The following is a 27,039-nucleotide window of genomic DNA, read 5'->3' as shown; positions in this document are numbered from 1 at the left end:
AATGTGAATTGGATAGATTTTACAATTTCTCACCTTACAAATAATTACTGAAGATCAGAAAGAAAAGTTACTTTGTTCGCAGACTTTTTTTTCCAAGATCCTCTAAAAATTTAACTCGAACGTCAGAAACCAGTCCCATAATTCGAATGTGAATCAGTCACACAAATCCCCCATCATCATCGCAGCCAGTGTTCTGTCATCACTGTCAATTTGTCAATAAACGTTGCAGCGGTTATAGCAACCTGTGCTTTCGGGGCAATGGTATGAGGAGGTGGAGACCTCCTCGCCATCGTCGTCGTCGTCGCCGCCATCGTTTAGCAAGTGGTAAGCAAGTGTTGCCCCAGCAGGTCGCACGTTGCACATGACTACCGACTGCCAAACCCGGGTAATCGTAATCGACAGAGGCTGGGAGAACCGCAATGCGAGGTGGTCGAGGTGGAATTGTTTAATCGAAATTTAAAAAATAAGGCAACCAACCACTTTGAACACGATACGTGGGGGAGGGGGGGGGGGGGAGAAAACACGAACACCGGTCCTCTATGGATGGAAGTACAGGTGGAAATCGAAATCGAACCTCGGTTGGATGGAGTTATTCAACACAGGCAACACACGTACGGAGAGTTCACAAAACGGTGGCATAACGAAAAATCACTACCTCATACTTATTTTCATCATTTTTTTTTGGAATGCTTCCCTTCTTTTGCTCCGGCTCCGTATGGAAGCAAAGATGCAAAAGTTAATCTTCTTTCTAAATGTTTTGATGCTTTGGAACAATTGTTCTGCCTTCTTGTTTCCCCTGGTCGCAAGAAGCCGGAGACAGCTCCGCCACCGCATAAATGAATGAAGAGTGTGCCGAAAGGATTACTTGGATCCGTTGAAATGCGTTGAGACTCGCACTCGGTTGCAACATCCGGGATCAAAAAAAAACTTTATCGTCACACTTGGGTATCAGCCGAGAATACGTTTCGCACACTGGCACTTGATAAGGTTCATCATCATGCAAGGAGAACGGATGACATGTCTATCGTCGTCGATTTGCAAGTGTGGAATGGATCAAAGGCAGCCAGGAAGGATGACAGGAAGGAAGGATGTTTTCGGTCTGAAGTTTATCTATCATCGTGCAAAGGATGCGTTAAATCTGGTTGGCTTCAATGTCAATGCGTGCTAAGCTGATTTTCGATTTTTTTCCTTTCTCTCCGTCTCGCGTCTTTTTTTCTGGAGAAGGTTCAGGAATGTTTGACGATGTGCATCTCGTGAGGTGGATTTCGTCATACATTTTAGTCATTAAAAAGTTGCTTGCGGGATGGGAAGCGTCGATGCAAAGTTTTCGTTGGAAATCCGCAGTTGTTTTTCAGTTCTTTGAGAAAGTGCCTTTGTACAAGTTTGGAACGGTTGTGCTCGATTTGAAAGAAGATCCGCTTCCAGGAATTGTTTACGACGACATTCTACTGCAATTGGAATTTCACGACAAATGCATGCAATCCTCGTGCACAACCCTTTACCCTATTGACCTAGGAAGCTGCAATCTATTCGGTGGTTTGCCCCTTTCGCGCTGTATTTGCTGGGCGCGAATCCGTTACGAAATAATTATCTTATCCTCACTTAATTCACATCCGAATTATGATCATGGTGCAGAACAAAAGAAGAACAGAAAAACACACAACTTTAGTACTTCCCATGTCCAGTGTAATATATGCTCTTATCAATGCTTCGTTTGGGAGTGGAATTTCGCCGGTAACCTCCGGTGGCCAAGAGGAAGCACTTTACCGCTCAGGTGTTTGCTGCACGTGTTGCCGCTGCCTGGATTCCTAGCACTTCTGGCTCCGGCTAATAGCCCCCGTTTTGGGGCTAAGAATCATATGATTTTCTCACCTTTTAAGCTACCGTTTGTTGCTTTGCTGCCTGGCGTAGCCGCACTGCCTAAATGGGGAACTAACTCCGCCGATGGTTTCGATTCTGTAAATTTGATCATCGCCTGTAGGCTAGTAATTTGCTACCTTCTTTCCGAACGCGCTACGCCAAGCTCCTCCAACCGAAATATGGCCTAATTGTATGTTTAGACAACGCTTATGCAAATCAATGGGCGGCTGGTTTCACTCCTCGGCCCAGCCGTGCTACCACCATCATCTCTCGGTGCATGTGGGTGTGCAGTGCCGGAAAACTCTACCGTTCGATTTCGGATGCCGATTTCTCATATGGGATGATTTTACTACGATTTCCGGCCGACAAAACCGCAAATGTGAGTACATGAATTAAACTCTAGCGCTGAAATCTCCGTTATCTCACAAAACGCCTTTCCCCGAATTCATGGGCTTACCTCAGTACGAACACAGATCCAACGTCGGTTTGGCAGTTTCAGTTGGGACACCTGGTATGTGAGTCTATTTGTCTATGGTGTGGTATTTCCATACGACGGTGTAACGTCGGCTTTGGTCGATTCCTGTGTATTCTGATTGAACTATAGAATAACTCGATTTCAACCGTAAACCACAGCCACAGGGTCGTATGTGAAGTGAATCATTTTTCTCTCTCTCTCCAAGCCGATGAAAACAGGTGTGATATCAAACGGCAAAAGATTCGATTCGACTGAACGAACTGAAGGGCATACCGCAATTGAAACGATTGGTGCTTCAGAACCAATCCCTTCGATATAAAGAGTTTTGGAGGTTCATAGTTTAAACGATTGAAACATGAACGGACCTATATTTTTGCAATGAAAAGTGAAATAGAGATTTTATGACTTTTTTTTATTATTATTAGCTGTGAATTGAACTATTGATGATAACAGATTTATAATGATGCTGAAAATTAAAAGAAACGGACGAGTCTAGATTTTTGATTTTTTACCGGGAAAACTCTTTTATTCTTCAGTATAATCTAGTTCTAGAGCGATACACTTGGCCCATCATGTTGATGACTTTTGAAAAAAATAATGGTCCAGGCCTTCAAAATAGTCTTTCGTTTCTGGAATGACCTCAGCATTCGAAGAAACATTTTCAGATTTGGAAATAGATAATAGTCTCTGCGGGCCAGGTCTGGAGAATACGAAGGATGGTGGTGGACCAATCCGTACCGCAAATCATCCAATTTTACCGTTCCTTTTTTGCACGAATGCGCTGGAGCATGTTATTCCGTAGCTTGATGAAAACTAGAACTCGTCTGGAATCAGAATCAGCTGTCATTCAAGCACTAGTGGGTAGCTTGTCATGAAATTTGGTATTGGGCCGTCTGGAGGCTTGTTCTCAACAAAAATATACACGTTTCGAAACTATTCACGTCTTTCTTCTGTGAGTGGCCCGGGACTTTTCATTCCATGTAGTATAACTTACAAAAAAACCTGTTTTAATTCACCTGGTGGTGTTCTGAAAAATTCCACTAAAAGATTCTGTCACTGTTTCCGGTACTTTCGGAATCGGTAACTGGAAACCGGTAGACGATGGTGTTTTCTTCTTCCGTGCCAGCACTTATCGATGCGTACCGGTTTTGCTTCGTCATTTTGTATGACGATTTGAAAGTTTGACACTCATCGCCATATAATTTCGTAACTGGAAGTCGGATCTAGATGAAATTGCGCAGTATCTTTTAAGACAATGAGAGCTTCAATTTGAATCAAGATTTGTGAAAATCGGCTTAACCGTTGGTGAGAAATCGAAGTGCGTTTTGTTTTCGGAGGTTTTCTTCACTACTATCGGTGCGTCCGGAATCGGAAACCGGAGGCTAGGCGTCTCAGGATAGGTTTATATATCCAATAATCAACAAGATCTGCCAACTAGATGAATTTATCAGTAAGTTTTAAACAAATTTGCACCTCGTTTCGCCATCTGGATCTACTTTCCAAGGACTTTTTAAAGAATATTAAGACCTTCTATTTGCATCTTAGTTTGTAAAAATCGGTTAAAAACTTTCCGAGAAAATTGAGTGCGCATTTTCTCATACATTTGCATATATTAAAATGTAATTCCGGAACCGGAAGTCGGGGAAAGATGAAATTCAATAGCAAGCTATGGGACCATGATGGGACCATACGATCTTCTGAATGTTTTTTTTTTAATTGTTTTTCATTTGGCTCTTTTGCACTTAAGATTAACGCGGCCGTTTTACAATAAAAAAATATTTATTTTTTTTTTTTGCTGGATCTTGTAATTTTTTTCCTTGGAGGAGAGGCGCTTTCGCTGTTATCTAGCGAATGAAGGGGGAGCAGTGGTTCGCTATTCAGGCTCCCGTCCATTGGTTCGGCATCACTGTTATTGGCGGAACAATCGTTACTTATTTCACAGTCGTTGGGTATGTTGTTAAATGCAGCTGGTGTACTTTGTTTTATAGGGGATACTGATGGTTTCGTTGAAGGGGATGCTTCATTGTTGTTGGTGGCTGTCACAGGTGTACTGGGGTTGCTTGGGGTTGGTGTGAAGAAAGCACCGTTGTCCTTTGGTGTGGTTGTCTCCTTGTCCAGTTTATCACATGGCTTACCGTTGTGAACAGCTTTTTGGCTATATGGACATGTGGCCATCTGATTGTCATAGGTAACAAGTGATTTGCACGGGATTCTTGTATCCTAACCGAATGACACATAAGAAGGTATAGGCCTCTTCAAGCGCATGCGTAACAAACGTACGCCATTTAGAATACCGGGGAAAAAATTCTTCCACTTTTCTTTTTCGATAGAGAAAATCTCTCCGTATTGGGACAGTTTTGCGAATATAAGGATCGATGACGCTTGAGGCAAGATCATGCACACGCACTTCTATAGCACTATCTTCCATATATACTGGAATGTTGTACTTAATGTTTTCGTGCTCCACATAATGCACATTATTAAAAAAAAGACGCGAATTGAATTGCATACAACTCTTTATAAAACTGGATGTAAACAACATTATTTGTCTTATTGCATTGAAGTAAATGCAAACGTTTAATGTCAAGTTGCATTTGCTCCTTAAGCAAACCTTCAAGTTCTCGTATCGAAGGTCGAATTTTTTTTCAAGTCAACAATAATTGTATTCTTTCGTACCGGCGGTAGCTTTTGTTCGTTTGGTTCACTAATTTTCGAGGTCGTTCTATTGTTCACTACACAATACTGTACTTGGTTTCTTTCGTCCCGAACGTAAGCGGTTTTGTTTTATCGACTGACTTGGATGAGATGTGAAAGCGAACTGATCTTCTGAATGTTGGTTTCATTTGCACACGTTTGTAGCGAAGCTCTCACTGCGAATGGTTCATTTCCGATTTGCATATTTCAATTATTAATCATTTTATAGCTCTTTTGTGAACATTTAGAGTCCTTAAAAAGGCCAATTTGAAAAATTTTCTCTCATTGTTCACTTCTGCATTGCGAATGACCAGCAGCTGAATGCTGGAAGAAAATATGGAAAGAAGTTCTTTGCGAGAAAAAGAATCGATTAATTAAGTCACTTCGATGCTTCACAATACTGGTGTCATTTCCCTTCCTGTTCCATTTGAAACTGAATGCTGGATCTAGATTCTGTATCTGGAACTGAATTGGGAACCTGCAACTATATTCATGAACTGAATTCGCCATACTGGAACTGGAACAGAGGAACAGGAATCAACCGAAATGAGGTGGTTATGTCAAACAATTTAAAAAATGTTATCATGAATTACTGATCATATTTCCGACGGCATGTAGCCAAAATATTCACAATGAAAAAGTTTTCACTATTCCAGAGAGTTAATTTTGAAAAGGCACCCCATCACGGCGTAAAACCAATATATCACACTACCGCAAATCTACATATGACTCAATTCATAAGAACCTAAACCGTAAAATGACAGAATTTTACGGGAACGATTTGAATTTGCGTCAGCCTTACATGTTTCAGCACTAAAATATATGTCAGAATGCAAAACTGCAAAAATAAGTCATTGTTGACGTTTGACGCTTGTCGGTATCAGGAGATGCACACTTAGAAAAATTTACATCTTTATAGATGCACATAAAAGGAGCGTCGCGAATCACTTACATTCATAATTCAAAGCTTTTAAAGATAAGTCATATCATAAACTTCACAGTTAATTTAGCTGAAGCTTGCATCGATATAGACGCAAAATTTATTTTTACATGTTAATAGATGTAATATTGTGTCACCACCGCAGAAATTATGGCATGCTTGAATTTACGTCAAGCGTACGTAAATTTCATTTTTTCTAAGAGTGTGTGTACTACACTCCAAAAAAATTGAATTTTACAGGTGACTTAATCCCTTATACGATGTAATTCATAAAGACCTAATTTGAAAATCTTATTTGTAATGACTTAATGTTAGATTAGCTTGAATTTTACTGGTTTCGACTGTAACTTGCTTTCTGCTAGCAGGTGCGAATGTATGAATTTAAATGCACCTTCTACCAGCCAAGCAGATGCATGCTTCTGTGGTTCAGTCGATAAACCGACGTACTTGCGATCCAATGATTTTCGGTTCAAATCGCGGCGGTTCCTATCAGTGTTCTTTTTTTTATTTCAATGAATTTCATGTCATGGAGTTTTAGACACAATATTAAATGTTCTTCCACGTAAATTTGCGTGAACTGCGACGCTCCATTTATGTGCATCATATTTCATCTGGCCACATTTCTATAGACTTTTCTGACAGCTTACTGACAAATGCACATTTGCACATTAGTTTGTTTTCACACGAAACGAAACAACCATCAAATAGTTTTTAGTACGATTCAGATGATCTGTCAATTTTCGTCCACGTTAATGGGGCTTCGCTTGTTGTTTAGATTAATTTAAAGCTTTCATTATTGAAACAAATACACGTACCGGACGTAAAAACGTTCCATAAGGTTGACACAGTGTTTTAATAAGTGTTTCAAACAGCTCCTTTCCATTTCCATTCCTTGCCTGTAACGGTCACCTGATAAAACTTTTGAATCGTACTTCAGTCAAAAAAGACGGGTGGGTAATATCAGAGACATAACTGGATGTCATGAATACGAAAACAACTGACACGTTCCTTAACACTTCCGAATATCAATTAGTTGTATTTCACACAGCGAAAAGTGCAAAAATCTAATCAAACTGTTCTAGATTTGCACTAAACTAAGGATATTTACCTTCGATTTGCGAGCAAGAAATCCTAACAGTTCTTTAGAAATCTTTTAAAGCCATTAGAACGGCTGATTTTGTGTGATGCTTCCCACCGTTGTCATCTTTTCGTTGTTTTTTCACCAATGCAAACGAATAGCAGCTGTGTCGCAGTCGCTCTTGTCGGAAGCAAACATAGCTTTGCAAACGATACACAATACATCTGCTCGCAGTGGCGATAGAATCCAAACTGATCCAATTTTTATTAGGAGGTTTCTTTTTACGAGATTTCGTTTGTAGCTTTTTCACTAATGGGTGGTCCTAACGGCTATAAAAATAGCCGCATACATAATTTTAATGTCGATTATTTCATTTCGGATTTGCATAATTCATTGAAAGAAACTATCAGGATGCTGTACGGGATTCATTACTGCCTTTCAGAAGGACTCTTTCAAAATACGAGAAAGACAAACGCGCCTTATGAATTATCCTCTTTGATACTCGTTTATACCAAAAATTTCAGAAAAGTTTAATTTTGAATTATTTGAGATTATGTCACACAACTGAAAATTTCATCATAAAATTGTGATCATATTTCCGATGGCATGTAGCAAAAATTATGTTGATTCGTTAGATACAACAAGAGATATTCACGATCAAAAATTTATCACTCTCTCAGATGGTAAATTTTGAAAAGGCACCCCATAGTAAAGTAAGTCGTATTCACGACAAAACATATGATGTACACGGAACCGCAAAACAACCTAATTTTAACTACACTCCACCCAATTCGGGGGTTTCGTTAAATAACCTAATTTTAGATAAAGTGACTCTAGGCAGTTTTCATAAGGCACGTCCAAAAAATACTTAAAGATGAGATATATCAACTCAATGGTAAGTTGTATTTACTCTCGCTGTATTTTGACAACAATGGAAGGAGCGAATAAAAGATTCAGATCTTACTTTATTTGAAATACTCGAATGTTTGTTTACCATACTCTGAGCGCTCTGATTGCCCACCAAATGTCCCAGATGTTGGCTACGATAGCACTTGCTGGAGCGCCCTATCCTTGCCACCGTTCTGCCCAAAATACTTCCAGTTGTATAATAGGCAAACAGACATGTTATTAAGACTATCCCCACCGGAGTGTGGGTAAAAATAATTTGGCAACCATGATCATAACAGTTGCTAAACTGGTGAGAAATAGATATTAAATAATTAAATTTAGTAACGCTCTCCAACCAGATTAATCGTTTCTATTTTCACGCATTGCTAGAATGACAACCAGAAATGAGTGTTTAAGTAAAATAGTAACGCAATGCGTAATCATAATAGACACGCATTTAGCTACCCACTGGTGGGCATGGTCTAAGTGAGAATCGACTCAGCAATCTCAAACTTTAGGGTAACAAACAAGGTAGAGCGAATTTCGATTGTATTATTGATTGTTTATGTACGTTGCAATCAGATACAGATTTTTGACCTCCATACCGCAATACCGATATCTTCTAAAATACCGATAATACGCGGATTATAATCATAATCATGCGGATCATGTCTTATTTGTAACGATAACTTTCGTTTTTTGCCACAGCTGCCAATGCCCTGCCAAATCATAAATTTTCTTGAAAATTTGTCGGCAAAAACAAATTTAAATTTGGTTGGAACATCCCCCCGAGCCGTTGCCAAGTAAAATTTTTGAACTGGAATTTGCCCGAAGTCAGCCTTGACATAGGTTTCATCGTCCATCAGAAGACACCCGTCGAACTTGGTCAGCACCTGGTCATATAGTTTCAGAGCACGAATTTTGACCACACTATTCTGTTTTATGGTCCGATTTAACTGTTTGCTAACTCGATACGACTTGATTACTTCCCGGAATCGAGTTTGCCTCACGGTACTATGGACAGCACCGAATTTTCTGGCCAAATCACGGTCCGTCAGATTAGGATTCCTCTTAATCGTCTTCAAAATCTTACCACGAAGTTTCCGGTCGACAGTTTCATCCCGACGATTGGCTTGAGGCTTCCGAATCGTCGTCAATGTTTCCTTATACCGTTTGATAACGCGCCATACGGTATTTCTGGGCAATTTCAGCTGTTTAGCTAGCCTAGATGCAGACCACAATGGATTTTCCAAATAACTGTGCACAATTTTTCCCTTCTTTCGGCTTCCATGTTGATTGTTTACAAAGTACAGTCAATTTGCGGAATGTCAAAAATCATACGTGAAGCTGACAAAATTCCCGAAACGTGGGCGCCAAGAACTTCCAAATCCGTCCACAAGGAGCGCCACAATATGAGCAAACGTTTGTTATAATTCTAAATGAAGCAAGATTTACAGATAAATACCTATTTTTGGTTTTTGCTTGAATAGGCATGAGAAAAGGTTGTCGTGGGGTCTTTTTTTTTATGCCTTCAGCAGAGTTTATGACACCGATATGGTACAGATAGATTTTGCGACAAATACTGATTTTTGTAAATATGACCTGGCAACGCTGTTCTGAGTTTAGTCTCATCAAGATGGCGTCGTGCGTGACCAGAGATGCCATAATTTTCATAGAAAATCTGCATATCTCAGTATAAAAAAGCTGTATTAATTTGTATTCACTAATTGTATGAAATTTCTACAATAAAATGATGATGGTTCCATTAAATTATGGTTATAGAATGGTAAATTCAATGAGCATTTATTCTTCATATCATCGTAAGTCATTGTCGCGCTCACAGAAATATTTAACGACAACGTTTTCGGTCTTTTGTACCTCGGCCTTTTGCGTAAATCTAAACGATTTCGGCCATTCATATTTAGGCCTTTTTTGATTCGGCCTTTTGAGGTGCTCCCGTTTGAAAATGGTGACTTCATAAGTTCACATGGAATTCCAACGTCCAATATGCAACGTCAAGTAAGGTCATACAACTCTTAGTCTGACAATAAAGTTTCATGATGCCATGACTTCCTTGAATATCAGTTCAAATTATAATATAAATGTATTTCAGTGTTCATTACTTGGCTCATCATTTAATATCTGCTCAAAATATTTCCATTTTAATTTGTGATTTGTCTGTTGATTTATAAACTTTTACCTCGTCATTGCAATCGTTGGCTGTCGCATCGGTCAACGCTAATGCTAATAAACTCCCATAAGCGTCTGTGCAACAAATGGTCAATTAATCGATGGACCCGTCTGCCGATTGTACCAACGAAACCCTGGTTCCTGTCCGACAAAACTACTTATAGAACCAATGGAACCTCTAAACACTTAACATTTTTGTAAAAGGAAGTTATTTTTTTATCGCGAAGCCTCAATTTCACCTGGCTGAAATGATTCCAATCTTCTACCACTGAGGAATCTTTTACTAGTTCGATCCTCGTGCCGCCCATCGGAAGAAGGTGTAAACTGCGTACCATTGGCGGGCACGAGCCCACGTTCTGGAGTCCGTGTATGCTCCTACCGAAGATTAATATCCCCAGAACCGGAGGTAGCACGCAGTGCGACAAATTATCCCTCATATTCGAGAACAAACATCAACTTCTGAAACAAACAAGTCCCGGCGTGTACATATGCGTCTGTCGGGACCCCAGTTGGTCCACCAGGGCCACTGCTCGTAGAGTATAAGAGATTTTTCATGTTTCGTTCCCGGAGTTTTTTTTTGTTTTTGTTTTTCTTCACCCGTCGCTTTTACAGTCATCGTCGTTATACCTTTTGAAGAAACAGAATCCACACCGGCTGTGTCAGCACCGACAGAAAAAGGTAGTAGTAGTAGTAGTAGTGATCATAGTAAAAAAACAAGCCAAAAGTCGTGACTCGAAGAAACTTTTCAATTGTTTGGGGGTGGAACCGAAGTGATTTTTTATCTTCTCACTCTCCGCCGCTCGTGGCTTCTCGGATTGTCGGACCGGGACGGCGAACAGTCAAACGGTGCAGGAATGCCTTTTATCTTCCTCGTTTCCTCGAGGAACGGTTGATAGGGACGATGGAGTAGAGCTCGGGAGTGAGGTATTGACTCCGGTAACCCACGCAGCAGCAACAGCAGCAGCCTCATCGGAAGAAAGTAGTCAAATTGTCCAATTAGGGTGAACAAGCATCGAATTAGTCGATCGTATTAATTATTGCAAGGGGTCAAACGAGCAGCAGTCCGTGACGCCGGTAAGGTTCAAATGGCAGAATCGCTTAGATTTTGATCGAGGTTGTAATTTAAATTCGATTGATAACCGGTGGTTGTTGCGATAGAAGTGGTTTGCGAAAAATAAAATATCATTGCGGCTTTTAAATAAATTGCCATCTTGAATAGATTAGGAAATTGGACAAAATGAGTTATTCGTTCATTATCTCAATCCAACAGATCTGTTTGTCAAAGTACTATTCAAATCTTATTGCATCGATATCAGCATTGTCAAGCGAAATAAACTGGTAGCAATCTGACATTTCACCTTGCAATCAATCTCCGCTCGAAGGCATCATTTACAAAAAGGCGGTTTTTACTTAGAATTCTGAAGCGCGTAGTTTCTCAAATCTGTTGACGTTTCCGATCCGACTGAAATCAAATCCGCTCGGTCATCGTCGTCGGTGATAGTCTTCGCTTTTTTATGTTAGCAAAGGAAAAAGCTCAACACTATTCAAGATCTGTTCGGGCTGTGGGAGGGAGATCTATTGGATCGTGATTCGTCCCTTCCTCCCAAACGGCGGACGACCCAGCCTGGACTGCCAGTTTCACTGACCTCGCTAATCATACCAATCACATCAGAAGGCAACCAAACTAATCATTTCGTTTCTCTTCCCTATCTCTTGTTCACAGTAAATCGACCGAAAGGACAGCACTCGGCCCCGCGTGGAGGTCCGCCTCGATCGTGGACGAATGCGGAACTGACGGAAGCCCTACAGCATGTGTGGAACAAAAAAATGACCACCAGCCAGGCATCACGAATCTTCGGCATTCCGTACAATTCCCTGCTGATGTACGTCCGTGGCAAATATGGCAAAAGCTTAAAATTGGAGCAACTGCGAAAAGATTGTATAAGTGGCCCACCGATTGAACTGCTTCAGATGGGCATGAACAACAATAACAACAAAGATAAGAAGGATGGTTCTGACAAGGACATACCGCTCCACCTGGGTAATGGAGGGCCTAACGATGGACGAACTGGCGGCGGAAATGGTGGTCCGGATCAGCGTGGGCCTCGGTCGGCTTCCTCGGAACCGGATCTACTCGGTAGTCCTAACCCTCTGTTTAATCCATTCCCACCGGGATTCTATCCGGATTTCCCCGGTGGATTTCCTGGTCTCCCCCTTAGCATGCTGAATCTTTTGCCGCCGGACCGACACGGGCCGCATCATCAACTCCCGATGGGCATTGACGAAGACTGCAAAAGTGATCGATCGAAGCAGTCCCTGGATGATGACTACCCGCAACCGTTAGCCCTGAACCGGTCGTCCTTGTCCGGTCCGGAGCGGGCCGACGGTGGACCCGGCGGTCACGCGGCCGATAGCCGAAGGGAAATCTACCAACAGAACGGACAGGACTAATATTTATACTTTCTTGACCGCCTCAAGGCAATGCCACGGTATCCCAAGTGGGTAGGTTGAGAAAGTCGGGTAAACGAAAGAGCGCAAAGGAAAACAGAAACGTGTGAACAACTTCGAAACAAGGAAAGTGAAAAAGCAATTCAAAAACTACCTTCGGCTGTGTGATATTGACGAAAGAAAGAAAAAAAAAGCTAGCGCGCCCGGCGGCTAACCGGTTCGTGTCTAGGCTAGCCAATGACCGCTAGCCGTCGATGAAGCTGCGTTCGACGGCTGTAAAAAATAAAAGCTTCACCACCCAACGAAGCGAAAGCTGATTGAACAGAGCAACAAGCGAACGTGATAGCGTTAGGGTTTTTATTTGAACGATTCCTAAATATGTTTGTTTTATATTTTGAGTATATTAGTTGAATCATTATTTAAAGCAATGTTATAGTAGAAAAAATGCAATATTTTATTTTAACTAAAATTCTACCTTACTAAGTTGAAAACTATTTTATTTTCTGGCAAGATTCTGCAGAGGAGCAGCATACACGTGAACAACTTTGGGGCAATATTTGTAGTTGAAAATTGAAACGATAGAACGTGCGATAGAACAGGTAGAATCGCAGCAATTAGTTTTTAATCAATTTTTTTGACATACTAAGCGAATTAGTTTGGCGAGATGGTGCTTTATGGGATACAATTTAAGTTTACTCTGAATCTACTTGCGAGAGCCAAACGATTGCAAAGGATACAACCCTAACAACAGAACAGAACTTACCGAGCGAGAAGTTATGATTTTTCTTCAACAAAGATAAAACTGTGCAGTCCTTCAGATGGAATACAAACAAAACAATAGAACTACTAATTAAGAGATAAACAAACGTGCTTCCTGAGTATATAAGTTAAAGTATAAGTTTTAAAATCCATTTACAGTGAACTAAGCAGATTGAAACAAAACAGATCTAAGTGAATATACAGCATAACAGAGAAACAGAGGGTGGTAAATACGCATACACAAATACTACTACAATAGCTAATTTATTTATCAATCATAACTAAGTGAATCGTAGTGCTGTTATCGCGAGAGCAGTTATGTACACCATATTTTATTTTGAGTAGTATAATTTCTATTTTTGTTGAAGCTAGATATGATTTTAACGGAAATCCCGCCCCTCCTTCGATAGTTATTTAGTATTATTTTCAACCTACACAGACAAACACTAGAATGGTATTATACATTTTGTATATTTTTTAGTTTTCCGCACACCAGCGTACTTCCAAGCAGAAGCAACGGGAACCAACAAACGATACAGTATTAATCAAATAAAAACAGCAATTTTTAAATGAAATTATTTTCCTTGTTTTGTTTTATTTTTTCGGTTAATTTCACGTCCCCCCATCCCTTACACCCAACAGCCAGAATCAATGAAAGACTGAGCAAGCCCTGTTATCTGTTCCGATATTCCGGTTACGTAAGATCGAAACATTCCAACAGCCAAGCGTAAGTTGAAAGGCCAATCTTTAAACATTTTTGTTGATGTAATCAGTAACAAACTGAGTAAAAACCGAAACACAGACGGAAAATAAAACTAAGTAAAAAAGATCGACCGTGTAACAGTCGAAATACATTCACCGTTAGTGAAAGATATGAGGTTAGAATGTGGTCTAGCCTAAACTAAAAGAAAAAAAAAAATAAAACAAACAAACGAAAATCGCAGTAAAAAGCAAAACAGAATGGAACTAATTTTAACTCGCATTACATAGGTTACTACTACTGACGGAACCAGTCAGGCTATAAATCGGTTTGCAATCCAGAATCCTTGAGTTATTGAAACGGTATTCTAACCGTCTTAAAAAGGTCAGAGCAAACAGAATAAGCAAAACATGCGTCAAATGTCTGCATCTGGAAGTTTGCATTCTCGTTTATATTGTTTACATTAATCGACAGCCGATCTGTTCCAGTACCTCAAGCTACTAATAAGAAAAGAAATGAAAATTTATAATTGAAGATTGCAATTTAAACTAAACACAAAACTACAGATGGTAACACAATACACTATTTTTTACAAAATAAAGTAAACGAGTCGGTTTGTTAAAGTTTCTAACTTCAGCGAAACATAAGTTCAATGGAAGCTTTCCTACACGCAAAAGCAGAAATAGTAGGGATCATACACGCAGAGCGAGACCGCAAAACAATAGTTCCTCAACCAAACCACAAATATCCAGTTTCAAATATTGGTATACATACAAAACAAATGGAAACCAGCAAACTAACAATAGAAGACCATTCGCATCAACACAAAAAAACACTGTTTTGTTTTAGGATCGATCGATCGAATGGGTGCGGGGGTTGTTGCCACTTTAAGTGTGATTCAGACGCTCCGTCACGGTCCAAATTAGTTGAATTATTGCATTCTTATGGAGACATTCACACATAACGTCACCGTCACGGAACGTCAATTTTGAAAGTAGCCTTTCGAAGTTTTCCAGGCGAAATTGCGTCATTCTCTCGCCGTACGTGTCTTGCTTATTTCGCTGTTCCTTATTTTTTTGTTTGACTTTATTTGATATTCGTCATTCCCGCATATGCATACAAAAAAAAACGAATCCTGAAATTGTATTCCCCTTCATGTGAGTTTTTTTATTGAAAATATAAAATCAAGGCGCTAAAAATGTAGACCCGATTCAAAACGGTTCTACCAGTCTTGTATGGCAAGAATGCTGTAGAAACAGGACCAACAATAAATGCTAGGCGAAATTCTATGCCAGAAACGTTTGTTGAATTGTTGCCAGACTTTTGCCGGAATTGTGGTAAAATCCCGGCGAAAATGTTTGGTAAGCATTGCCAGCCGTTTGGGGGGAAAATCTGCCGGCCGCGTACAAGTGGGTCCAAGTGCAATAACCGATTATGACTACACTCAAAATAATAATCATGTTATAGTTACGCGAAAAGTTATGTGAATATTTTTCACCCTACTTTTCACGTAGGTTTTAATGGACTGGCATTTAAAAGCTGTTTAATGCATAATTCAGTAAAGTTACGTGTTTCATAGGTAAAATGTAATATACTGTTCATATCACATTTACCTATCAGTTCATATCAAATTTAGATACCAGAGATATTTCAGATATTTCAGATTTTTATATAAATCTATTAAATGAACAATATTATGAAAAATAAAACATTTATTTCAGAAAATTAGCATGGAGTTACAATGGCTGATAATAAAAAGCAACTGATAACGTCGTGTGATCTCGAATCGACAAGCCGCCAGAAATCGTTTTTGTTGTCACTGTCATCCAACCGAAATCGAAGTCGAGATCCGAGAACTCCCACATTTACATGAGTCCAGTGTCTCTAGCTTCCTACCGATTTTGAACCCGTGTTTCGGTGGACCAACGGCCTGTTTGAAGCATTCGGCCGGAGCGGGCACACTACCGGGCTCACGCAGGCACTGGGTCCAGTCGAACAAATGGAAACTTTTATACTGGAATGGTCCGGTCGATGTAGTAAAAATTGTAATTAAATAACATTTCTCGCAAATAATTACACTACTTACACTTTGAGGGGCTTTGTTCGACATTTCTTGACGTTTGGTCAATTCACGTAAACGCCATTTTTTGACGTTTTTTCAATTAACGTAAACCTATGCATTTTAGGGGGTGTTCGTATAACATTCATTTTCATTACGTAATATATTCAATTTAACATTTGAAACATTTTACGTGATTTTTCAAGTAAATCGAACGTGAATTTATATTTGAGTGTAGAACCCGCTCGGCCTTCTGGCTACCTGGGCAGCCATGGCCACCAGACGGCTACCAAAATTGTGTCAGTGACGGCTGTCAAATCCAATTTTGCAAAACATAGTCGCCTGTATCTTAGTTAGCCGAGTGTTTTCATCTTTTCACTTTCACCGAAAATGTCAAAGATTTCGATGTGGAAAAATCCTGGTGGATACGGTTGTATCGTTTGAGTTGTATGTCTGGCAGCGGTGAGGCAGTCGGTAACCAGAATATCTGCCAGCCATATTTTCCCGCTGGCAGCGTTTAGTCAGCCATCTGGCAGCAATGTGTATGCGGGACACCGGATGTTGCGCTTGATTCGGAATCTATCTAATTCATCTAAGTATCGTAATGAATTTCGTCTCAAATTTCGGACGATTTAAATGGGTTCAATTCGGTTTCGACTCAAATTGACGAAAAACTGTCCGTGAAACTGAATGTCAATGGGACCCCAAAATCGGTTAGAGTGAGAGGATCGAGCACTGAAAAACCGACAGTCGAGTAAAGTTTTTTCTTTATCTGTGTCGATACGCAATTGTACCCGATTAAATCTTCCGACATTCTAAATGAATCTCGACTCAAGTTCATCAACCGGTTTCATCGGAACGAAGTCGCACATAAAATCACGATGCGTGTTTTGTTTGACACGGTTGATACAAATTCTGCAGATTTCTCGTGCAAGTGATAGTTTCTCTTCGATTATTGTGACAAGATTATAAAAATTTTTGTACAGAATTCTACAATTCTGTTTTAATGTCGAAGGTTTCGGGTATCATTTTATATAAAGAGTTAAGTAGTAAAGTGGAAACCTCTTTGTAATTAATAGAAGATAAATTATACAAAGAGTAACTGTCACTTGCTTTCACGGTCATTAGCAAAAATTTAAAAATTGCAGCGCTGTGATACTAGCACCGCTGATCGGACCAAAGTGGTTCGCGTAAAATTCACTGGGATCGTATTCAATCGGTCTTAACCCGCTTTAATGGAATTTCGGCAGCCGATAGAAGCCTAGCTAGAAACCGGCATTCTCTAGTTGGACATGTCTTGCAAAAACGCCATTACTCTATTACACCTCTGGAACCTACGTAGAAAAAAAAGTACGGGTGTGTAATGTCAGAGACATAACTGGGTGTCGTGAATACGAAAAAACTTAAATGCTTTCTTTTTACTTACAAATATCAATTAGTTGATCGATTATGTGAATTGTGCCAGTTTTCCCTTTCTTCACTACTATAATTTGAAAGATGCACCTGAACTGAGTCGGTGCTATGCATTTTATATAAAAAATCAGCAGAAAATTCCTACAACTTCGAACTACAACTGGTTGAAAAAAGGCCGTATATAGTAAAGTAAAATTTCGCATAGTTCTTTGGGAATATGTTAATGGTTCTAAAAAGAACCGAATCGAAAAGTTCAGGAATTAAGGACTGAACCTGAGTTCAAGAGCTTAGGACAGAATTAAGTTGCAATTTAGTTCTTGAGTGAGTTGGCAGTGCATGCTTTGAATTCTAAACCTGTATTCTGGAACTAAGTTCCTGAAACATAGTTTTGAAAGTAAATTCCTGACCTGACACCTGTCAACCGAAGTCCAAATGAGAGCACGACCTCAGCATTTCATGCTTTAAACTTGGTTTGTTCTTACTAATGTCGGTGGGAAAACCTCACCTCGACATCCAGTTCCGTCTGAAGCACTAGAAGAAAGAAACGATTTTCAATCAAAGTTTACCTGTCATACTCGTCCAGTAGATAATCGGAACTGATATGTGCCTGACTACCTCAAAACCGTCGTCCGGGTGCGAAAAAAGCAAGCAAGCGTGATGAATTTTCCTCATTATTTTCAAAAGTTTCAGAAAACTCTGTTTTTCAGTTATTTATGGTTATCTCATGCTTTTGAAAATTTAACCATAAATTCCTGATTATATTTCTGATAAATTGTAGAGAAAATTATGTGGCTGGGTTAAGTATATCAAGAGATATTTGCGATAAAATTCTGCCCATTCTTATATGGGGTAAATTTTGAAAAGGCGCCCCTTAGTAAAGTAAGTCGTATTCACGACAAAATCATGAGATAAGGTAAATATAACTACCCAACAATCGTATTATAGGTATGCAGTGGACATGTCGATCCTATTGAAAAACGATTCTTGCATGGTAACAATCTGGTAGAAACAGTGCCGTCAATAACCGCTAAGTGAAATTTTCAGCCGGAAACGTTTTTTGCACTGTTGATGGACCGATGAGGTTCGACATAATTCACGGGGTATTAAAAATTTCCTACGATATTTTGACAGAAGGCAGAAATGCTCTGACGAAAAAGTCGTCCAATCGAGTAAATCTAATTGACATCTCGTTGATCGATGCTATAGACGTTTCTGGGAACAAGTATGCTATTTTTGGAACATGTTTATTGAACAGCTAGCAATCATTGATAGCTTAATTCGTTCAACAAATTCGATAAACAATTTGTTGTTGAACTATTTTTATGATGTTTATATTGAGCATTGGACATTTATTATTGATATTATTGGAGGATTCGGAATTGTTCTTATTACATATATTTTTGAACTAAGACTACGTAGCTGTAAAAAGCTTGTGCTATGGTTATGAAAATAACAATTTTTCATTTCAATCAGACTGAATGAACATACAGCAAAGCAAAGTCATGGCATTACAGCGTACAGAATCATTGCATGGCTAGTCCTACTGACACTCTGAATCCTTCCAGGTCGGGGCTCGAACATATCACAACTGGCCTGTACGACCACCGCCGTATGCATTGAACAGCCCAGGTCCAAAATATAGATGCATATATTTTAATAGATGCTGCAATGTTCATAACATCTTACCTATTTATGGAATGCAATCGGAATTGATTGTTGCATTTGATTACGAATCCATTTGGAAATCAAATTGAACACGGTTTATGGTACACTATCGGCCGACGTAGGTTCAAGCGCAGAGGTGCCAGATCTGCAGATTTGTCTGTAAATCTGCAGATTTTGTATATAGTGGGGTACACATTTTTTGTTGTGCAGACTTTGGAAAATCCAGTTTTTCGCAGACTTTCGTCAAATTTACAGACCTTTGAAATTGCCGCAATCATTTTTTTTTTGCTCGCCAACTCCGACTTGAATGGATTTTAATTTTTAGTCGAATCGTAGTACTAGTCATGCAATGATTCTGTATGCTATGAATCGGCTGCGAAGTCTGTTGAAACAAAAAGGCCAAATTCCACAAAAGGAAAGTAATGCCAAGACTTTGCTTTGTGTGACAAATAATGTCACTCACTTTCTCGGAAAAATGGCTGGGCCGATTCAATTTCGAGGCTTTGTTCTATACAAAATTCCTAAACTTTATCCGAATCAAATACCCAGTTTGTGCACAAATTTTTCTCGGAGCAGCTTAAACGGATTTGAACAGACTTATTTCAGTTTCTAGATCCAGATATAGAGGTCAAATCTTCAAAAGAAGTGGAGCTCATACCGGGGACGGTAAAACCTACACAATTAGAAAATCTTACATCTTCTTAGATCCACATAAAAGGTGTGTCGCGATTCACTTACATTCACAATACAAAGCATGTAAAGATAAGTCATATCATTAACTTCACAGTTGATTTAGCTGAAACTTACATTTATACAATCGCAAAATTTATTTTTACATGTTAGTAGATGTAATATTGTGTCATCACCGAAGAAATTACGGCATATTTGAATTTACGTTAAGCGTAAATTTCATTTTTTCTAAGAGTGTATCTTCTAGGCTTAGGCTCAAATAAAATATCTTATTGGGACTTATTTTGAGGATAATATCAGCAAACAACAATGGGCGTTTCCCCGAAAACATTTACCAGCCGACAGAGCTGCTACATGTCACTATCAACTAGCAAAGTTGCACGATGAAGATTGGAAAGCTTATGTCACTGGACTGCTGCCAACCAGGCTCTACCAATCATCATATATTGAGTGTCTGAGAGCCGATCTGTCATAACTTAAATACTCTTGATATTACACTCACCAGGACGCTCATTGATTGCGATGCGATTGATATTATCTTCATTTCTCCACTGTCACTGTTTGATTACGATGTGACTAAATATTAATCAAACAGCATAAACATTGAATTAAAACCATTTACACCAATAAACTCCGAAGTCCGATGACTTTTTGGAAAACACAATGAACTTTATCAATTTATGTTTATGTTAGTACTCTCATGAAATTTTTTTACTTCAACAGGGAATAGGAGAATGAGAGAGAAAACAAAAAAGTCGTCTGTCTTTGACTGAGTATACTTCTACTTCGTCATAGAACTATCGAGTATCTCATTTGACAGACACTTTGATCGTACCGATTACAGTTGACGATGACTTTAGTCAGTCTGTTAAGGTCATTTGACATGACACATGACAATTTGCAGCTCTGCCAGCCGACAGTTGTTCTGATTTTCGAAAAAATCATGTAAACTCATGCTTAAGCATGAATTTACAAACATTTCGTATTCGTACATTAAAAATCTGTTTATAATTGCCATACCCAATTTATAATCTTTGCAGTGGTAGCATCGCAGGCTCTGCTAATCACTGGTTATTACAGTAATTCGCATCGCTCGGAGGGCAATTAGGTTTTGCACAGGTTTAGGATGAACACCATTTGACAGCTATCAGTGGTTTGTTTACATGATCATTCCGTATCATTTCATTCTGTTTCATGTTATTCGTTTTCTCATTCCATTGGGTTCCTTGTCATTCCAGTCAAAACAAACCACCGACAGTTTATTTGTGTCGTCAACGTGCAAAACTAAATAGTTACGCCGAATGAACATACATTCAAAATGAAAATTCCCGTAAAATGAAATTTACTTTTGTATGCAAATTACTTTGTACAAAAAAACCGCACCATTGTGCAGTACTTCTACCTCACCTGAACGATCGATGTTTTCAGTTTAATTTACAGAAATATATTGTTCACATTAACAATTAACAGGATAATCTCTACAAATAGGATAAGGTTAAAGAAAATGCTCTCGAATAATTGAAATGATTCGAAACACAGATTGGAAAGAACTGAATAAACAATGCTTTTTAATAGTTCTCTAATACATAAAATAGGACACATTGATTAAACGTTTGATGTTTTTATATACAACATTAACAACAGCAACAGGAACAATAGACTTGGATTTTTTTTTATTTTCATTTGTCGAATGAGTCCTATTCCCTACAATGCAACGATGGGAAAATCTGAGGATGCCAAGGACATTACAGCAGTGCACTATAGTGTATACCAGAAGCAAAAGACAGATACGGCGAAAACGTCACAGTGATAAACCAAAAACTTACCAATAGAGCCAAACCATATATTTTTATTATTTACAGTGAAACAACAACCAATATACAAGTCTTGCGACAACAGTGCATTAATTATCCCTTTGAATAAGTGAATTAGGGAAGATCCAGATAGCAAGAGTTAAGAATGTTTGCCGAAAATTAGTTCGTTTCCTTTCTGCACCAACTTTTAACCGTAACTGCAAAAATAATTGAATGTTTAATTTTGGCTGTAAATTCGAGAACAGAGCGCTGTCTCCCAAAGTAAAGCTAAATCGTAACATTAAGCGTTGTACAAAATTTATTCTAGAACTGAGTGTCGTGAAACAAACCAAACCAATAAGGCAAGTTAGTGGACATTTTCTGTTGATGATAATAACAAGTTAATACCGAGCCTCCCTTTGTTTTCTGTAGAAATTATCACCAAACGAAATATGTTTTGCCTAGTATACGATTTAAGATCTAAATGTCACTCTGTTCAAATTTTCTCAGATAGTGGATTCTATCTATAAGACTTTCCGGGAGATGATCAGTGAACCATTCCATTGAAACTCAAGCATGACAGAAAGAAGTTTCAGTTATTTTGCAGAAATGCTAAATTCTTGAAATAATTCAAATATGCCAGCGAGAACAGACATCCGTACTGGGGAAGAATTTTTTCTCAATAAGAGAATAAATTAAGCATTTATCAAGACTCTCCTGGAACGCCTTACGGGTTTGTATTGAATTCTATCTGACTTCATCCACGAACAATGGACGAACAATGTTAAAATCTTAATCGAAACAGGTCTCGTAGTGTCATATTCCAAATTGGAACGTGAACAAAGAAAAATAATAGGCTAAATTAAAAAAATTCTGTAAACCACATGTACAAAATAACGTAGCTACAATAATAGGAACTGAAACAAAACTACCGCTGTTTTGGTATTTATGTTTTGTTTCTCTGGGAAATAAGCCCACAATCCGTTCCATACCATAAATTTTGTTTTCATGTTCAGATCAGCAGCAACAGATGTTAATCCTTTATAAACAACCTCAGCAAACCATTTGCAGCAATAGACAATCGGATTTCAACCGCAACAACAGGAACTACCATATATTGCAAACCTACAGCCCTACAAGTACATTTTCAAATCGGAGCACCCCTCGTTAAACTACTCAACTACTATTTTGTTTACATTAACTGTTTATACTGAATTACAAATTAAGCTGCTGCTCATCAAATGAAAAAAAAATAACGGAAAGAATAAAACAGGGTAATCTATTGAATTTCATATACATTAAACGAAACAAAACAAATCGAAACAAACAAACAAGAGCAGACAACTTAAACTACACAATGGAAAAAATAATATTAGAGCTAGATACTACATAGTAAACACAAATGAATGAATGAATGATGACTTGATGAAATCGGAGCACAAACTAGTTTGAATATTACTTGACAGTCGGATGTCAAATGACGGAGTTGCGTGATTTCGCAGTAGAGAAAATTGTAGAGTGAATGAGCAAATATACAGTAAATATTTGTAAAATGTAATTTTTCGATATGTGATATCAACCTGTACTGTTAATATTATAATCAAAGTACTTTTAATTTTTCAAACTCAGTTGAGATATTTCGAACTTTTGGTTTTTAAACATATTTGGTACTAGATCGTATTGACGTCTGTAAATAAAAATCGAAAATTTCGGTAAGGTAGCGGTAACAAAAATGTGCAGAGAATATTCTTTGGTCGAAGAGGAAAAATAGTCACACACACGGGTGTGGAATGTAATAAGTGAAAAAAATAATGAAAATTTAATAACAAGACAAAGTAAATCCAATGTCGACTTGGACGTGAAACGAACAAAAAAACATAAATAAATGCAGTTTTAGGCAAATGGCAAACAAAACTAACTGTTATTTAGGCACAATTATTTAAACAAAAAGAATAAAATCCAAAGTTAAATGATTTGGCTGATACGAGAGTAACAAGTAAGTGTACGTGCACCCAGTGTCAAACCCACGGAGACACATTTGTGTGTTTATGAGATATTTCCTTTCTATTTAAACTTATTGATTTTGATTGTTTTCGAATGCGTTCGCTGATTTTTGTACTTAAGAAGTGATTTCTATAGTGACAGATCTATCAAAATTGTAAAATAATTCGGCAAAATATAAGAACAAAACGATACAAAAAAGAGTTATTCAGAAAAATGAGAAAAAAAACACAAAAAACGTAATTTAACCTTAAGAACGAAAATTATAAAACTAAATAAGGTGGAAATTGTAAGAAAAATATTTGGCACTTATTGATATTTACTGTTATATGAACAATTATGAAACTGAAATAAAACTAATTGATAAAAACGGTCTATGAGTGTATATCTTGAGAAAATCGTTTTTCAATCTCTCTTGTTCTTCAAACACGTCAAATATTGACCGTCAAACAGCTGTGATTTTGTTGAACCGCATCGGCGCACAGTGGTTCAAAAGCGCAATTTCACGCTCTTAATTGATAACTCATAGGATCATGGTTTTTGAGGTACAGTATTTTCAGCAAAGTTGCTCAGAATGATAGACGCCATCTTTTGGTAAATTTTATTTATGTGATTAATCCCCCTAAAAGTGAGATAAACATTTTATTTTAGCTCAGGGCCAACATAGGGGCTAAGTTACTTCGACAAAGTTGTGAAGAAAGTTATTTCAAACAAGTTTGCTGAAGGTACTATTCCCGTAACTTGAGTGTAATTCAAGATATAATGTATTTTCTGAAAAGGGTGTCCAAAACCAGTTTTTGTAAGAAAACATTTATATTTTCAATTTATATGAGTTTTTCATGTTATACAAAGTTTTTCATCTTTAAAAACTACACAACTTTCTCAAACATACTATGCTGCTATCATTTCAGTTTAATGAAATAGAGCAATTTTTCATGTTTTTTTTAATAAAATTCTAACTTGTCTATTATCAAAAGGCGCAGGAAGATGCAGATGAGACTACTTACATATTAAACTACTTCAAAAGAGCTTTCGTACCGTGGTTGAATTACTCGTCTGCGATCGTCTGCAGGCGAGATATGTTCTTTTCAAATATCCTTGTCCTTGACATTTTCAATGATAAGGTTCATTGTATGTCAGATCAGATTTTAGTATATATTCGTTACAATGGAAACTCTCACAATAAAAGGTTTTTATCTACATCGAAGTCTACAAATAGAAAAGTTTAGTAATAATTACAGACGTTTTTTGAAAATAACTGTCCGACGGTTTTTGAAAGTGAGATAAGAAGCCACGACTTTGAAAAAAGGCAATCATCATGTCGAATTGCGTTTTTTCTATAGAAAAGCTCTGCGGATAAATATCCTCTATTCATCAATTAATGTGGAGATCGATAAACGCTTGCTATATTGTTCTGTTCATAATGATTAAGAAGTTTCTTTTATACAGATGTCGGGAGTATTATACACGCGAGCAATCCAGATCACTTACGAATCGGGATCCCATGAATTGGTAAGTAGTTTCATTGGATCCTTTGGTTACAAATATTCGTGAATGGCCAAAACAGTCCAAGAAAAATCTGTCGAACGATGCTAAGAGTCTTTTAGCTGGTTAAGAACATTGATCTGACATACAATGAACCTTATCATTGAAAATGTCAAGGACAAGGATATTTGAAAAGAACATATCTCGCCTGCAGACGATCGCTGATGAGTAATTCAACCACGGTACGAAAGCTCTTTTGAAGTAGTTTGCGCCTTTTGATATTAGACAAGTTAGAATTTTATTAAAAAAAAACATGAAAAATTGTTCTATTTCATTAAACTGAAATGATAGCAGCATAGTATGTTCGAGAAAGTTGTGTAGTTTTTAAAGATGAAAAACTTTGTATAACATGAAAAACTCATATAAATTGAAAATATAAATGTTTTCTTACAAAAACTGGTTTTGGACACCCTTTTCAGAAAATACATTATATCTTGAATTACACTCAAGTTACGGGAATAGTACCTTCAGCAAACTTGTTTGAAATAACTTTCTGCACAACTTTGTCGAAGTAACTTAGCCCCTATGTTTGCCCTGAGCTAAAATAAAATGTTTATCTCACTTTTAGGGGGATTAATCACATAAATAAAATTTACCAAAAGATGGCGTCTATCATTCTGAGCAACTTTGCTGAAGATACTGTACCTCAAAAACCACGATCCTATGAGTTATCAATTAAGAGCGTGAAATTGCGCTTTTGAACCACTGTGCGGCGTAGAGCACTATATGATCGAAGCAGTGCGATCGGGCCGTCATCGGGTAATTTTGCTTCATTTGCATTAACCATGTAAATCTTAAAAACGCATCCTCATGTAGATTAATAAGGTAATTTTCTGAAAAATATGTATCCTGCGCAAAAATCATTCTGTAACACATCTGAACAAGAATTTCAATCTGGCAAAAATGCAACAACCGTTTCCTGCTGAGAATTTTGCCTAGCGGTTATTAACGGTTCTTTTCTGTCGGATTCTTGCCATTCAAGATTGGCAGAACCGTTTTGAATCGGTTCTACATTTTAAGCGTCTTGGTGTTATTTTTTCAATAAAAGATACATATGAAAGGCAATAAGTTTTTGCCCTTCATATATACTAATCATGGAAAATGTTATTGCTAATAACATTGCTTTCTCACTACCAAACATACCCATATTTCAATCTCATTTACCTCGTCTCAAGATTCATTTTTTGTACGTTCATGCGGGATTGACGAATATCAAATGAAGTCGAATAAAAAAAAAGAAAAAAGAAAGAGGAGGGAAATAAACAAGACACGTACGGCGAGATAATGACGCAATTTCGCCTGGATAATTTCGACAGCAGCCGGAATGTAGCCAGCCTTCTCACGGTTGCCAGAATTCCTCACAAGCGGGCTGTAGAGCAACGGCAAACCGTCGTGCTGCTTGTTTTGTTATCTTTTTCATTCTTTAACATGTTAACAATGTTAGCAGCAACCTTCATCGACATGCAATCGTAAGCTTCGAGCATGGTTCGTTCGATGTTGGAATTTACTGGGGTTCCCTAAGCTTTTATCTAAGACTCGAACCAATCGGGCTGTTCATCGAACTTGTTTTCTCGAATCGATAAAGCTCGCAATACACAGTAAAATCAAAGTGTTTATTTATGAGTATTAATTTTTTTCGGTTTTGTTCATTCCCACATTATCAGATCCGAATCAATTCCGAATCGGCGAGAAACAATTCCAATTCCAGCGCAACAACCGATTCCGAATGAATTTCGCCTGCAACCGGTTGATTCGGAAATCTGTCGGAATTGAGTGAGAAGATGCGGACTGAATTGTCAATTCGTCTTCTTCTTCTTTTTTTCCGATTTTGCACGTTTTCG

At 38.1% G+C, this 27,039-nt stretch overlaps 1 protein-coding gene across 1 annotated transcript in view; it reads left to right on the top strand.

Moving 5' to 3' along the window:
* LOC131434536 (protein jim lovell) overlaps positions 1–23,995 on the top strand; it is a 99,904-nt gene extending 75,909 nt beyond the window's left edge. The window contains exon 4 of the mRNA XM_058601295.1: positions 11,849–23,995. Coding sequence (XP_058457278.1) covers positions 11,849–12,576 — 728 coding nt within the window. The 3' untranslated portion in view covers positions 12,577–23,995. The remainder of the gene's footprint in view (positions 1–11,848) is intronic.
* The last annotated feature ends 3,044 nt before the right edge of the window (positions 23,996–27,039 follow it).

This window comes from Malaya genurostris, chromosome 3 (genome assembly GCF_030247185.1).
Source record: "Malaya genurostris strain Urasoe2022 chromosome 3, Malgen_1.1, whole genome shotgun sequence".
NCBI classification, from domain to species: domain Eukaryota; kingdom Metazoa; phylum Arthropoda; class Insecta; order Diptera; family Culicidae; genus Malaya; species Malaya genurostris.
The sequence above is the reverse complement of the archived record's forward strand: the minus strand, read 5'-3'. Positions and strand labels throughout refer to the sequence as shown.